At 43.8% G+C, this 13,794-nt stretch overlaps 1 protein-coding gene across 4 annotated transcripts in view; it reads right to left on the bottom strand.

The window, feature by feature from the left end:
- LOC141114803 (cyclic nucleotide-binding domain-containing protein 2-like) overlaps positions 1-13,794 on the bottom strand; it is a 218,222-nt gene that overhangs the window by 19,728 nt on the left and 184,700 nt on the right. For 3 of the 4 annotated variants that reach the window (XM_073608422.1, XM_073608423.1, XM_073608424.1), the window contains one exon: positions 6,769-6,809. The exons of the other annotated variant lie outside the window; for it this stretch is intronic. In XM_073608422.1, coding sequence (XP_073464523.1) covers positions 6,769-6,809 — 41 coding nt within the window. The remainder of the gene's footprint in view (positions 1-6,768; positions 6,810-13,794) is intronic. 4 annotated transcript variants of the gene reach the window in all.

Raw genomic sequence — 13,794 nt, 5'->3', positions numbered from 1 at the left:
TGTTCATATGGAAGGGGCTCAGGTGAACTGTCCAAGAAATCACAAATGACAGACATGCCAGAGAGGTCTCTCTGACAGATGTGTTGATGTGGAGCATTTCTGCTGGTGCAATCCGAGGTGCAGCTCAGCAGTGGTTAGTAAATAGCACAGATACTGCCTCACTCTCTAGCCATCATAAGAAAGAAGGGCTCAGAGTAGATGCAGCAACAATGGAGATTCTGGCCATAGACCACAAAGAGAGTACTGACTAGATTGGATTTTGTGATATTGAAATGTGTTAACCACCACTGTTGAGTAAAGCTGATACCAGTGTCAGGGAAGCCAGAGTACCTCCAGAAAATGAGAATAAGTCCAGGTACTCTGTGAGAAGAGGGAGAAAGCTTACTGCAAAGAACAATGGGACCCTGTTGAGATTCAAGGTAGGGCATACCTGGAAGCACACCTAGAAAAAAAGTTGGGCCTATATGACTGACAGCGCTCACAGAGGTGTCCCAACTGAAATGAGTGATGCAGGTGTTCTGCCCTTCGGATCGAAACAAAAAGGGGGGCAGTATGTAATAGTGTGAGGCCCTGCCACAATGAAAATGGTTATAGGAATGACACATGGATAGTGATGGATAGAGGTGGAGAACCAGACTTTTGCAATAAATGAACCCCAAAATCATACATCAAAAAACTCTATTTAAAAAACACCCCATAAGATTCCAATCTCACCAACTCATTATATTTTGATGTAGTCTTCCTAACCCAATTTCCCCCCAAAAAACCCCTAACAATTAAATGGTTAAAAAAAGAAAATATTGGTATCAAAGTAGGACTCTCATGGTTTACAGAAGCTCATATATTTATTAATACCAATATCAAACATAAATATCTTGTATGCAAAAATATTTTTTTTTCCTTCCATCAAATAAAATAAATTACAAATTGCCATTAAGCCCCCAAATATCCACTTTTTTTCTAATTATTAGAAGGATTTAAAAAAAGGGCCTTGCCTTTAGTCCTTGCGTTTGAAGAGGGGGCCACACATATTCAGTTTTTCTGGGCCTCCTCTTTCTGATCAAAAAGTGTTCTGAGTCTGGTGATATTGTGCAATTATTATTATGAATGTATTTTATAATAAAGTGTATTTCTAACCAAAATGTATTTGGGTAGAGAGGCAAGGCTAAATCCCCTGTTAAGCTTTTTTTAATTTTTTTTTTACTTGCTTTATTTCACTTTCTTTCTTAAGGAAACAGAAACTGAGGGAACATCTCCCCCCAGCTCAGTTTTGGCTATAATCATAAAATTGTGAATTTCCTATAAGTTTTTGCCTCCGTAACAATGGTCACCATGGCAAGTAGAAAAAAATCGACTTTAGTAGGGATACAGTGAGCAATGAAAACTTGAAACTAATGCCCCGTACATACGATCAGAAAATCGTACGGAAAATACCGCTTTCGAAGCGATCGTACGATAATCGGATCTTTAGTACAGAACTTTCGAGAGCCGATCATGACAGTTCATCCGATATTATTCTATCAGATGTGCACAAAAAATGTTTTCCTACGATGCCAGATTGTATGATTTTCATTTTAATCAGTACAGCTATCGTTCGAAAATGCAATACAAATGCACTACAACACATGACATCACTTCCAAATTTGTTTTATGTCGTACGGGAATTTTCGTGACTTTAGTAAACTCATCAGATGCGATCTGAGATTAGCATGCAAGAAAAACTGGACTCTAATGCCGCATACACACGGTCGGACTTTCCGACGTAAAATGTGCGATCGGAGCTTGTTGTCGGAAATTCCGACCATGTGTAGGCTCCATCGGACAGTTTCCATTCAAATTTCCGTCGTACAAAATTTGAGACCTGGTTCTCAAATTTTCCAACAACAAAATCCATTCGCGTAAATTCCGATCGTGTGTACACAATTCTGACGCACAAAGTGCCAAGCATGCTCAGAATCAAGCAGAAGAGACGCACTGGCCATTGAACGTCATTTTTCTCGGCTCGTCGTAAGTGTTGTACGTCACCGCGTTCTTGACGTTCAGAATTTCCGACAAGATTTGTGTGACCGTGTGCATGCAAGACAAGGTTGACCCAACATCCGTCAGAAAAAATCCATGGATTTTGTTGTTGGAACGTCTGATCAATGTCCGATCGTGTGTACGGGGCATTACTCTTAAAATAAAACCAGCTGCAGGATACGAATATGTAATGAAGCCATTATGTGGGCGCAGATCTGAAGTACTATGAGGCCAGCCTGTGTGAGGATGCACCACCCACAAGGTGTGTAAATGACAACCTGTGCTCACAGGAAGTGTGCAGAGTCATGTGAACGTTGTTCTGCCTCAAGGGGGCTGGTGGCACTGGAGTGAGGAGGAAGCTGAAGAAAATGCTGAAAAGGGAAGTGGGTAGGTAGAACTTGGCAATAATTTTGTTTTATAAACATTTTTAGTGTAGCAAAGTAAAGCATTTGTAGAACAGAAGGCATTCACATGTCTCTTTGAATTACATATAGTAAAATAGAAGGAACACTTCTCATTTCAGGACCTTGGGCAGAGCTATGTTAATAACATCTTTGTGCCCCATCAGCCAGATGCACATTCAGAACCGCTGGTATATATAGTGCAAATATAGCCTACTATACTGCCATTTCTGGCTTTTTGGCCATCAGTGCAGTGTATGGAAAACATCATGGCTTCTATGGAGTATTGTGTGGGACCCAATGAGACCGTATAACCATACAGGTTATGCTGAGAAGGGACAAAACTATTTTAACCACTTCAATACCCGGCCATAGTCAAATGACGTCCACAGATGGGATCTCCCATCCTGGGTGGACGTCATATGACGACCTCGGCTTTCCGCTGCTACTGCGGGCCCCCGGGGGCCCGCAGAGCGGCGATCGGGGTACCGTTGTGTCCCTTGGGACACAGCCGTTCCACGATGGGGGTATTGAAGTGGCGGCGGTGAGCAGCGGAGTGTCGGGAGCAGCGGATCTGTCAATGCAGAGCGGCATTGGGAAGCGGCGTGTACTGTGTTCGTTCATGCCTCCGGTGGCGCGCAGAGCGGTGATCGGGGCTGAGGCTTTTCCCCTGGATACAGCTCAGCCCCGATCACTGTAGCCAATGACATGGCTCTTCACCACATGACCGGCTGTGTCCAGTTACAGCCGGTCACTAATGTAAACAACACAAACACTGTGTGTATAACTGCTGCCGCTGGGCTCTTCTCCTCACACACCGATGCAGTGTGAGGAGAAGAGATCAGCTAACAGTGAGTTACCTATTATACATGTACTACTGTGCCCAGATTGCCCCCCCTAAATAAAGAGTACCTGTCATCAGTAGTACCTGTCATCTAGAGTACCTGTCCATCAGAAGTACCTGTCCATCAGGAGTACCTGCCATCTCACCACCTGCCACCAGAGTACCTGCCACATCACCACCTGCCACAAGAGTACCCGCCACCAGAGTACCTGCCACCTCATCACCTGCCACCAGAGTACCTGCCACCAGAGTACCTGCCACCAGAGTACCCGCCACCTCATCATCTGCCACCAGAGTACCCGCCACCTCATCACCTGCCACCAGAGTACCTGCCACCAGAGTACTTGCCACCGGAGTACCCGCCACCTCACCACCAGAGTACCTGCCACCAGAGTACCTGCCACCTCACCACCGGCCACCAGAGTACCTGCCACTAGAGTACCTGCCACCTCACCACTTGCCACCAGAGTACCTGCCACCTCACCAGAGTGTCCGCCACCTCACCACCTGCCACCAGAGTACCCACCACCTCACCACCTGCCACCAGAGTACCTGCCACCAGAGTACATACAGCCAGTCAGCCACTATGTCCAGAAAGGTGTACACCCCAGAAGAGGCATACCAAATACTGAGTCTGACCGATGAGAGCAACGGGGAGCTCTCACCGCTCAGTTCTGATTCAGATTCTGGTTCTGGTTCGGAATATGAGCCCCCCAAAGGCAGCACATCAGGATCCGAATCAGAGGAGGAAGCAGTCCGTCCAAAAAGACTACGGTCCGAACACCAGGCAGCTACCAGCAGTGCCAGCGGCGGTAGACCCCAGGAGGAGGGGCCCAGTACAAGCGCTGCTAGACCCCAGGAGGAAAGGCCTAGCACAAGTGCACGCCAAAGAAGTAGGGCCCAAACCCATCTTCCAGATTCCTTGGCAAACCCATTGTGGCTGCCTTCTACCACAGGGTCAGCCACGATCCCCCGTTTTACAGCACAGCCAGGTGTGCAGGTCAACACTGCAGGATTTTCCCAAATGGATTTTTTAAATTTATTTTTCCCTGACGAATTCATTTAAGGCATCGTGGACCAAACTAATCTCTTTGCCCAACAATTCATTGCAACCAACCCCAGCTCCAGCTATGCCCGCCCTTTTGAATGGAGACCCCTAACAGTAGTGGAGCTAAAATTGTTTTTAGGCCTAACCCTCAACATGGGGCTTACAAAAAAAATGAAATTCATAAGTATTGGTCGTTAAAACCCATCCACCATATGCAAGTTTTTTCATCGCCCATGTCCAGGTCCCGATACGAAATCATAATGCGCTTCTTGCATTTCAGTGACAACTCACAGTGCCCCCCCCCCCGAAATCACCCAAACTTTGACAAACTATCTAAAGTTCTGCCCCCTAATTAATTTTGTTTCCCAGAAGTTTGCCGAAGTTTATGTCCCTGACAAAAATATATCTGTGGACGAATCCCTGGTGCATTTCGCAGGCCGGCTGGGAATCAAGCAATATATCCCCAGTAAGAGGGCGAGGTACGGCTTGAAGCTTAACAAGCTTTGTGAAAGTGCAACCAGTTATGTGCACTCATTCCGTGTGTACGAAGGCAAAGATTCCCAGCTCCAGCCCCCTGAGTGTCCCTCGTACATAGGAATAAGTGGAAAAATTGTTTGGGAGTTGGCATTCCCACTCCTCCAAAAGGGGTACCATATTTACATGGACAATTATTATACTAGTTTGCCCCTTCTCCGCCACCTATATCTAAAACAAACTTTGGCCTGTGGTACAACAAGAAAAAACTGAAAGGGCTTACCACAGCGTCTTGTCACCACAAACATTCAAAGGGGGGAATCGACAAGCTTGAGGAACGAAGAAGCGTTGGCTATGAAGTGGAGGGATAGGAAGATGTGTACATCATGTCCACCATCCACGATGACACCTCGGTGGAACTTCACAGAAGACGCGGTACCGTTCGCAAGCCTACCTGTATCACTGAGTACAATAAATACATGGGGGGGGGGTGGATTTAAACAATCAGTTGTTGCAGCCCTATCTTTCAACAAGAAAATCCCTCTTCTCGTACAAAAAAGTCGCAATTTACTTTTTTCATTTGGCCCTTTTAAATTCTTTCATAATCTACCAAAAATCAACAGAAACACCCACCACCTTCATAAAGTTTATTGAAGACATTGTCACAGCCCTGATTTATCAGCAAGTATCCCCCCCAGAAAGCATTCGCTCCGGTTCTGTCAGCAGACTACATGAGCGCCATTTCCCGGACCATATTCCACCAGCAGGATCCGGAAGACGACGCCAAAAAAAATGTCGGTGTGCACCAAAAAAGGAATTAGGAAAGATATCAGCTTCCATTGTCTCAACCTGGCCTTTGCATCGGAGAATGCTTCAGGCGATATCACACTCTGGAAAATTATTAGTCCAAATTTCTAATACTGCCATTTCCCCGTTTTTAATTTCTGTCCTGAATATTTCCCTTCCTCAACCAACCATATCATTGCCTTCCATGTGAACCGACCCTGGCCTGTTTCTCGACTATGCCTCTGCCTACCGTCTATTTCTGCCTTTTACCTGCACTGACCTCGGCCTGTTGACCATGTTTTTGTGGTAGCCACAGTGGTAGCCATTTGTTCTTTTTACTCGGTCTAATTTTTGGCATGCACAAGAGAGGAAATCACTTCTCAGACTGGTGGTTGATGCAAACACTAAATAGATGGCATTCATTTAATAAAGCACAGTGTATTATAAAAATTAATTATTTTTTTCCCACTGGTTTTCAGCTTTTTTTTCATCCTTTTTGCATCTCAGTGTTGCTAATCTTCTGCAGCCTCTTTTTTTTGCTACTTCCAATGGCGGCCCGTCCATTAGGGGTGCCCGGCCGGCACCCCCTCTCTCCAGGCCTACCCCCTATATGCAATGGATAGATTCATGCATAGCATGAATCTATCCATGCGCGCTGTGGCCACTGGGTGCATGAATTACAGCGGCTCTAATAGGCTTCAATATAGGGTGGGCTCGGGTAGTAGAGGATGCGCTCCAATCCCACCCAGGTGTGTTGCAACAGCGAATGAATATTCGCTGCTGCAACACTGATCCTCCTCCCAGCCAATCAGGAAGCAGGTATGGGGTAGTTGTGCTAGTGCCGCTTCACTGGCGGCCTGGGGGGGTTGTTTGCCGCCCCCCCAAGAAAAACCCACCAGCCACCGCCGGCTATGTCAGTGGAGGAACAGAATTGTAAGACAAGGATAGAGTGTCACCACTCTATACGGGCAAGGGTCTGAACATAAAAGGATTATCAGGAATAATTTTAATAAAAGCTGTAGATTTTTAAAAAATGGAATATTAATTTTGAGATTATACAAAAATGTTAAAGTTTATACGTGGTTTTAGTTAAAATGTTAATATTTAGTCTCAAACACAATGAAGGAAAATGAGGATGAGACAACAATAAGCAGTGAATACAACAGACCAGTACAGAACTGTAAAATATGACTTACATCTTGCTGGCTGCATCTTCCTTTGTCATCCTGTCTTTTGTCTGTGCAGGAACAGAACATCATTTTAATTTCACTGTTTTACTAATCCAGTTGACAATTGTTTTTACCTTCAGCCCTGTCTATGGTAGTAGCAGTTCCATTATGTCAAGGATGCACAAATATCAAGTAAAGGTAAAGTTAATGGATTGTTAAAAAATAGCATCTTCTTGCGATTCCCCACTGTCACTTACTGTGAACAAACTTTCTTATGCCAATGATTTAAAGCCATTTTTATCTGTTTAATAAGCATGCCTTCTTTGTTTTTCTTGTCCTGTTAAACTGCAGGCAAGTAAAATACAATCAATGCAATATTTACTTTGGACCTGTGAAACAGCCCTCTGAAAATAGGGAAACAGAAGGCTGAGATAGGCATTTATATTTGCAAAGCTGCTTTGTATCACAAAATATATTAAAATAGCTATTGGGGTTGATTTACTAAAACTAGAGCGTGCAAAATCAGCTTCCAGGTTTTATTGTCAAAGCTTAATTGAACCAACTGAAGTTAGAAGTTGACTGGTTACAATGAGCAGCTGCACCAGATTTTGCATTCTCCAGCTTTAGTAAATCAACCTCACTGTGTCTTAAAAACAGCTAATAATAAGTTAGCTCAGCAATAATATAAACTTATTTAAGAGCAATCTCGTCCCTCCCCCAGGTTAATTTGGCTATTATCGGCTTCTTCACTGGATTTTTGTTCAAATAACATGCAGTACTGTAAAATATAATAGTTAACATATAAAATAAGGGCCTCTTCAAAAAGTACTAAATAAGCCTCAAACCATAGGAAGAACCAGCCCAGTAATAAATGAGATAGAAAAAGAGAATAATTTAGAAAAATGGTCATTTAAATGTAAATGGTAGTTCCCTGGATGTGTCAAGACATATCACGTAGATACATATATTATATGGTACAAAGGTTTTTATTAATACATACAAAACATCATATCAAAAAAATAAGGGCAAACATAAGCCCATACATATAAAAAACACACAAGTGTGTGTTTTGACATAGCATGTGGCATATAGTTTGCCACATCCCCAGAGCCTCTAATATAAATAGAACTGGTGACGGTGGAAAAAACAGGCAGATTATGGCCCAGACCAAAAGCATTATTAACAATAGCGTGTATTCTTTTAAAGTGGATCTCTGGACAAACCATTTTTCTTTTTTTAAGATAGGTGAAGGGATAGAACCGCTTTAGGATTTGTACTGCCATCTGCATCCCCATTGGTAAGATTTTTTCTCGCTGCCCGCCCTATGATAATTGGCCACCAGGATCAGGAGGTTAGGACAAATTTCCTCAACAGAGACAACGCAAAGAAAAAATAATTATAAGGATAATAATAAATGTCTCACTCTTTTCAAAACTAACAAAAAAAGGTTTGGCTGAAGTTATGTTAGGATTAATTTCCTGTAAAATTAATATACAAACCTAGAATAATGCTAAACCAACCTTCAAATCTAATTGTGAATATGATGAAGACATGTGTGGGAATGTTTTTATTTCTAGATGCACATCTAGTCAGCACTCCAGTTAACGAATTATAAAAAGGAAAGGGTCTTGCCCTCTGTGACTACAATATGAGGCAGCTGGAGGAGCTGAGATAAACAGAAGCTCTGAGATCATTGTTTCACATCATTAACCTTGCCTTTGCCTGTGTTATCTATCTCTCGTAAAGCACACTGCACCCAAATATGGATCACTGTTAACAGTGTTTTAGTAGCTCTTTTATGCAATTAATATAGTATTTCTAGAACCTTGCGAGCTATCAGAATGTGTCAAGGGAAGGCAACTGTGTCCAGAAAATGTGTCCTTTACAACAGACTGGTGATATTGTCCATAGCAACCAGATTGTTTTATTGTAATTAAGCCATGTTTAACAAAATGTTATCATTTTACATTTACTGTATAACCTTGCTGTTTTCTAGCTATAAAATATACACTCACCGGCCACTTTATTAGGTACACCTTGCTAGTACCGGGTTGGACCCCTTTTGCCTTCAGAACTACCTTAATTCTTTATGGCATAAATTTAACAAGGTGTTGGAAACATTCCTCAGAGATTTTGGTCCATATTGACTTGATCGCATCACACAGTTGCTGCAGATTTGTTGACTGCACCACATCCCAAAGGTGCTCTATCGGATTGAGATCTGGTGACTGTGGAGACCATTGGAGTACAGTGACCTCATTGTCATGTGCAAGAAACCAGTGGTGAGATGGTTTGAGCGTTGTGACATGGTGCATTACCCTGCTGGAAGTAGTCATTAAAAGATGGGTACACTGTAGTTCTAAAAGGATGGACATGGTCAGCAACAATACTCAGGTAGGTCGTGGCATTTAAACGATGCTCAATTTGTACTAAGGGGCCCAAAGTGTGCTAAGAAAATATCCCCCACACATTACACCACCAGCCTGAACCATTGATACAAGGCACAATGGATCCATGCTTTCATGTTGTTTATGCAAAATTCTGACCCTACCATCTGAATGTTGCAGCTGAAATTGAGACTCATCAGACCAGGCAACGTTTTTCCAATCTTCTATTGTCCAATTTTAGCTGACAGGCGTGGCACCCGGAGTGGTCTCCTGCTGCTGTAGCCCATCTGCTTCAAGGTTCGATGTGCTGTGTGTTCAGAGATGGTATTCTGAATACCTCGGTTGTAACGGTGTTTATTTGAGTTACTGTTGCCTTTCTATCCTCTCAAACCCATTCTGCCCTCTCGCCTCTGACCTCTGACATCAACAAGGCATTTACATCCACACAACTGCTGCTCACTGGATATTTTCTCTTTTTCGGACCATTCTCTTTAAACCCTAGAGATGTTTGTACATGAAAATCCCAGTAGATCAGCCATTTTTGAACAGCCCATCTGGCACCGGCAACCATGCCACGTTCAAAGTCACCTAAATCCCTTTTCTTCCCCATTCTGATCGGTTTATTAGCAATTTGTGTTACCAGATGTAGTGCTACCTCCGTAAGTGTCGCTGGTGAATGTGGTCGTCTCCCACCCTGCACAGCTAGGCACATGAATTTCCAGTCACACAGAGTCAAAAGTCCTTGCAGCTTTGTTTTTTTTTTTGTTTTTTTATAGGGGAATAGAACTTGGATGGGGATAGGGTACATATGGGATGCCCTCTTGATTGAAGGAAAATTTATAGGGATTCAACTATATACACTCCAGTATACAATATACAATCTCTTCTAATCAACCTCCAGCACATACACTTGCTTGCAGACTGTCAAGTACCTGGTGGTAGAGTCTGATATGAAGAGGGAGGCCTCTCTTACACCTCTGACTCGAGGCCCCTGATAGAAAAAACATGAGGCGCAGGAGTGCAGAGTCGCACGAGTCAGTGGCGTAGCGTGGGGGGTGCGGGGGGTGCCGTGACCCCGGGCGCGAAATTTAGGGGGGCGCAATTTCGTGCCAGTAGTGTCACTACTGGCTGCCTCCTCCTAATTTCTTTTCCTGTGTCCCCCGCGCTCCGCCGCCATGTCTAGTGTTTTGCGCCCTGTGATTGGGCGTATGGGGGTCATGTGCGGCGTGGGGCTGGCCTATCCGCGATCACAGTCGCTCCTGAAGTCCCGCCTCTGCACATGACCCCCATTCGCCCTATCACAGTGCGCCGGGAAAAATGAATATGGCGGCCGGAGCGCAGGGGAGACGAGAGTGTGAGCGCCGGGGCAGATGTCTTCTCATCCTCCAGACCGAGGCAACACAATAAGGTAAGAAATAGATAAACGGGGGGGGGGGAGAGAAGAGACAGGCGCCGTATATGTAGTGTCAGTATAGGAAGACTAGGCAGGACAGTATAGTGTATAGTGTAGTGGACAGTGTAGTATAGTGTATAGTGTAGTGGTCAGTATAGTGGTGTGGACAGTGTAGTATTGTGGTCAGTACAGTGTAGTGGACAGTGTAGTGTAGTGGTCAGTACAGTGTAGTGGTCAGTGTAGTATAGTGGTCAGTGTAGTGTAGTGGACAGTATAGTGTAGTGGTCAGTATAGTGTAGTGGACAGTATAGTGTAGTGGACAGTGTAGTGTAGTGGACAGTGTAATGTAGTGGACAGTGTAGTGTAGTGGTCAGTGTAGTGTAGTGGTCAGTACAGTGTAGTGGACAGTGTAGTATTGTGGTCAGTATAGTGTAGTGGACAGTGTAGTGTAGTGGTCAGTGTAGTGTAGTGGTCAGTGTAGTGGACAGCTACAAAAAAACAAGGAAAAAGAGTTCCCCCAAAGGAAGGCAAGTAATCCAAACACAATCTGCCAAAAAACAGTAAATTTATTAAGCTACAAAAACACCACACAATAATAATGCAAAAAATGGACAATATAGGGAATTATCAAATGACCATATTAAAATTGATAACGTTATCATTAAAAACACCGGAGCCGCGGCCAAACATACTCCATACATACACCAATCACAGCAGTAACTTCTACCAAATTGGCCAATATCGTGTAAGGGGAGACCTCAAATCAGTCCAAGTATGAATGGTAAGGTTGTATGGAAGTATGGGTGGATGAATGGATGTGAATAGAAAGGGGATGTTTTAGCATCACATAGAGACTAGTGGCAGTCCGGGAGCAAGTCCCATAGTATAGATAGAACAGTTGGATAGTTCGGCAATGACTACTGAAGGTAATTAAAGCCCAGGGTATGCAGGCAAAGCAGTGGTGTTAGTAGAGAGCAGTAGGGGGAGCAAACCGACCCAGACTGTGTAAACTTGTATATATTGGAGTGATACTTCTCTCACCAAGTGGATCAGCAGCTCATGATGTCGTAGGCTCTACCCCAGATGATATGGATGTCAGACCAAACTGCATTTGCATTTGCCGTCAGACAGAAAGTATCCCGCAGGGCTCTGAGGAAACCAGCGGTGATTGGCTGGTGAAACGCGTCAGCACGTGACGTCAGCACGTCACCTCGGAGCCGCGAGTTCATGGTGTTTTTGAATGGATGATCGGGATTAACAGCTGACGGCCGGCTACCATCTCCTTACTGAAGGCGCCAACGAAGCGGGATACTTTCTGTCTGACGGCAAATGCAAATGCAGTTTGGTCTGACATCCATATCATCTGGGGTAGAGCCTACGACATCATGAGCTGCTGATCCACTTGGTGAGAGAAGTATCACTCCAATATATACAAGTTTACACAGTCTGGGTCGGTTTGCTCCCCCTACTGCTCTCTACTAACACCACTGCTTTGCCTGCATACCCTGGGCTTTAATTACCTTCAGTAGTCATTGCCGAACTATCCAACTGTTCTATCTATACTATGGGACTTGCTCCCGGACTGCCACTAGTCTCTATGTGATGCTAAAACATCCCCTTTCTATTCACATCCATTCATCCACCCATACTTCCATACAACCTTACCATTCATACTTGGACTGATTTGAGGTCTCCCCTTACATGATATTGGCCAATTTGGTAGAAGTTACTGCTGTGATTGGTGTATGTATGGAGTATGTTTGGCCGCGGCTCCGGTGTTTTTAATGATAACGTTATCAATTTTAATATGGTCATTTGATAATTCCCTATATTGTCCATTTTTTGCATTATTATTGTGTGGTGTTTTTGTAGCTTAATAAATTTACTGTTTTTTGGCAGATTGTGTTTGGATTACTTGCCTTCCTTTGGGGGAACTCTTTTTCCTTGTTTTTTTGTATGCGTCTTAAGGCAATCCAAACTGCATCCATTTAATCTCTCTGGATGAATATCTGAGTCTACTACTACTATCCAATTTTTGTAACTTTATCCGTGGTTGATCCAGGCAAACCCCTTCCTTTTTTTCATAGTGTAGTGGACAGTGTAGTGTAGTGGACAGTGTAGTGTAGTGGACAGTGTAGTATTGTGGTCAGTGTAGTGGTCAGTGTAGTATAGTGGTCAGTGTAGTGGTCAGTACAGTGTAGTGGTCAGTGTAGTATAGTGGTCAGTACAGTGTAGTGGACAGTGTAGTATTGTGGTCAGTATAGTGTAGTGGACAGTGTAGTGGACAGTGTAGTGTAGTGGTCAGTGTAGTGTAGTGGTCAGTGTAGTGTAGTGGTCAGTATAGTGTAGTGGACAGTGTAGTGTAGTGGACAGTGTAGTGTAGTGGTCAGTACAGTGTAGTGGACAGTGTAGTATTGTGGTCAGTGTAGTGGTCATTACAGTGTAGTGGTCAGTGTAGTATTGTGATCAGTATAGTGTAGTGGTCAGTGTAGTATTGTGGTCAGTATAGTGTAGTGGACAGTGTAGTGTAGTGGTCAGTACAGTGTAGTGGACAGTGTAGTATTGTGGTCAGTGTAGTATTGTGGTCAGTGTAGTATTGTGGTCAGTATAGTGTAGTGGACAGTGTAGTGTAGTGGTCAGTACAGTGTAGTGGACAGTGTAGTATTGTGGTCAGTGTAGTATTGTGGTCAGTGTAGTATTGTGGTCAGTGTAGTATAGTGGTCAGTACAGTGTAGTGGACAGTGTAGTATTGTGGTCGGTGTAGTATTGTGGTCAGTGTAGTGTAGTGGTCAGTACAGTGTAGTGGTCAGTGTAGTATAGTGGTCAGTGTAGTATTGTGGTCAGTATAGTGGACAGTGTAGTGTAGTGGACAGTGTAGTGTAGTGGACAGTGTAGTATAGTGGACAGTGTAGTATAGTGGTCAGTGTAGTGTAGTAGAAAGTATAGTGGTCAATGTAGTGTAGTTCTCAGTGTAGTGGTCAGTATAGTATAGTGGACAGTATAGTGGTTAGTGTAGTGGTCAGTATAGTGGTCAGTGTAGTGTAGTGGACAGTATAGTGGTCAGTGTAGTATAGTGGTCAGTATTGTATAGTGTAGTTCTCAGTGTAGTGGTCAGTATAGTGGTTAGTGTAGTGGACAGTATAGTGGTCAGTGTAGTTCTTAGTGTAGTGGTCAGTACAGTGTAGTGGTCAGTACAGTGTAGTGGTCAGTGTAGTATTGTGGTCAGTGTAGTATTGTGGTCAGTATAGTGTAGTGGACAGTGTAGTATAAGGG

This window comes from Aquarana catesbeiana, linkage group LG01 (assembly GCF_042186555.1).
Source record: "Aquarana catesbeiana isolate 2022-GZ linkage group LG01, ASM4218655v1, whole genome shotgun sequence".
Lineage (NCBI taxonomy): Eukaryota > Metazoa > Chordata > Amphibia > Anura > Ranidae > Aquarana > Aquarana catesbeiana.
Note: the sequence above shows the minus strand (reverse complement) of the source record. Positions and strands in the feature narration are given on the sequence as shown.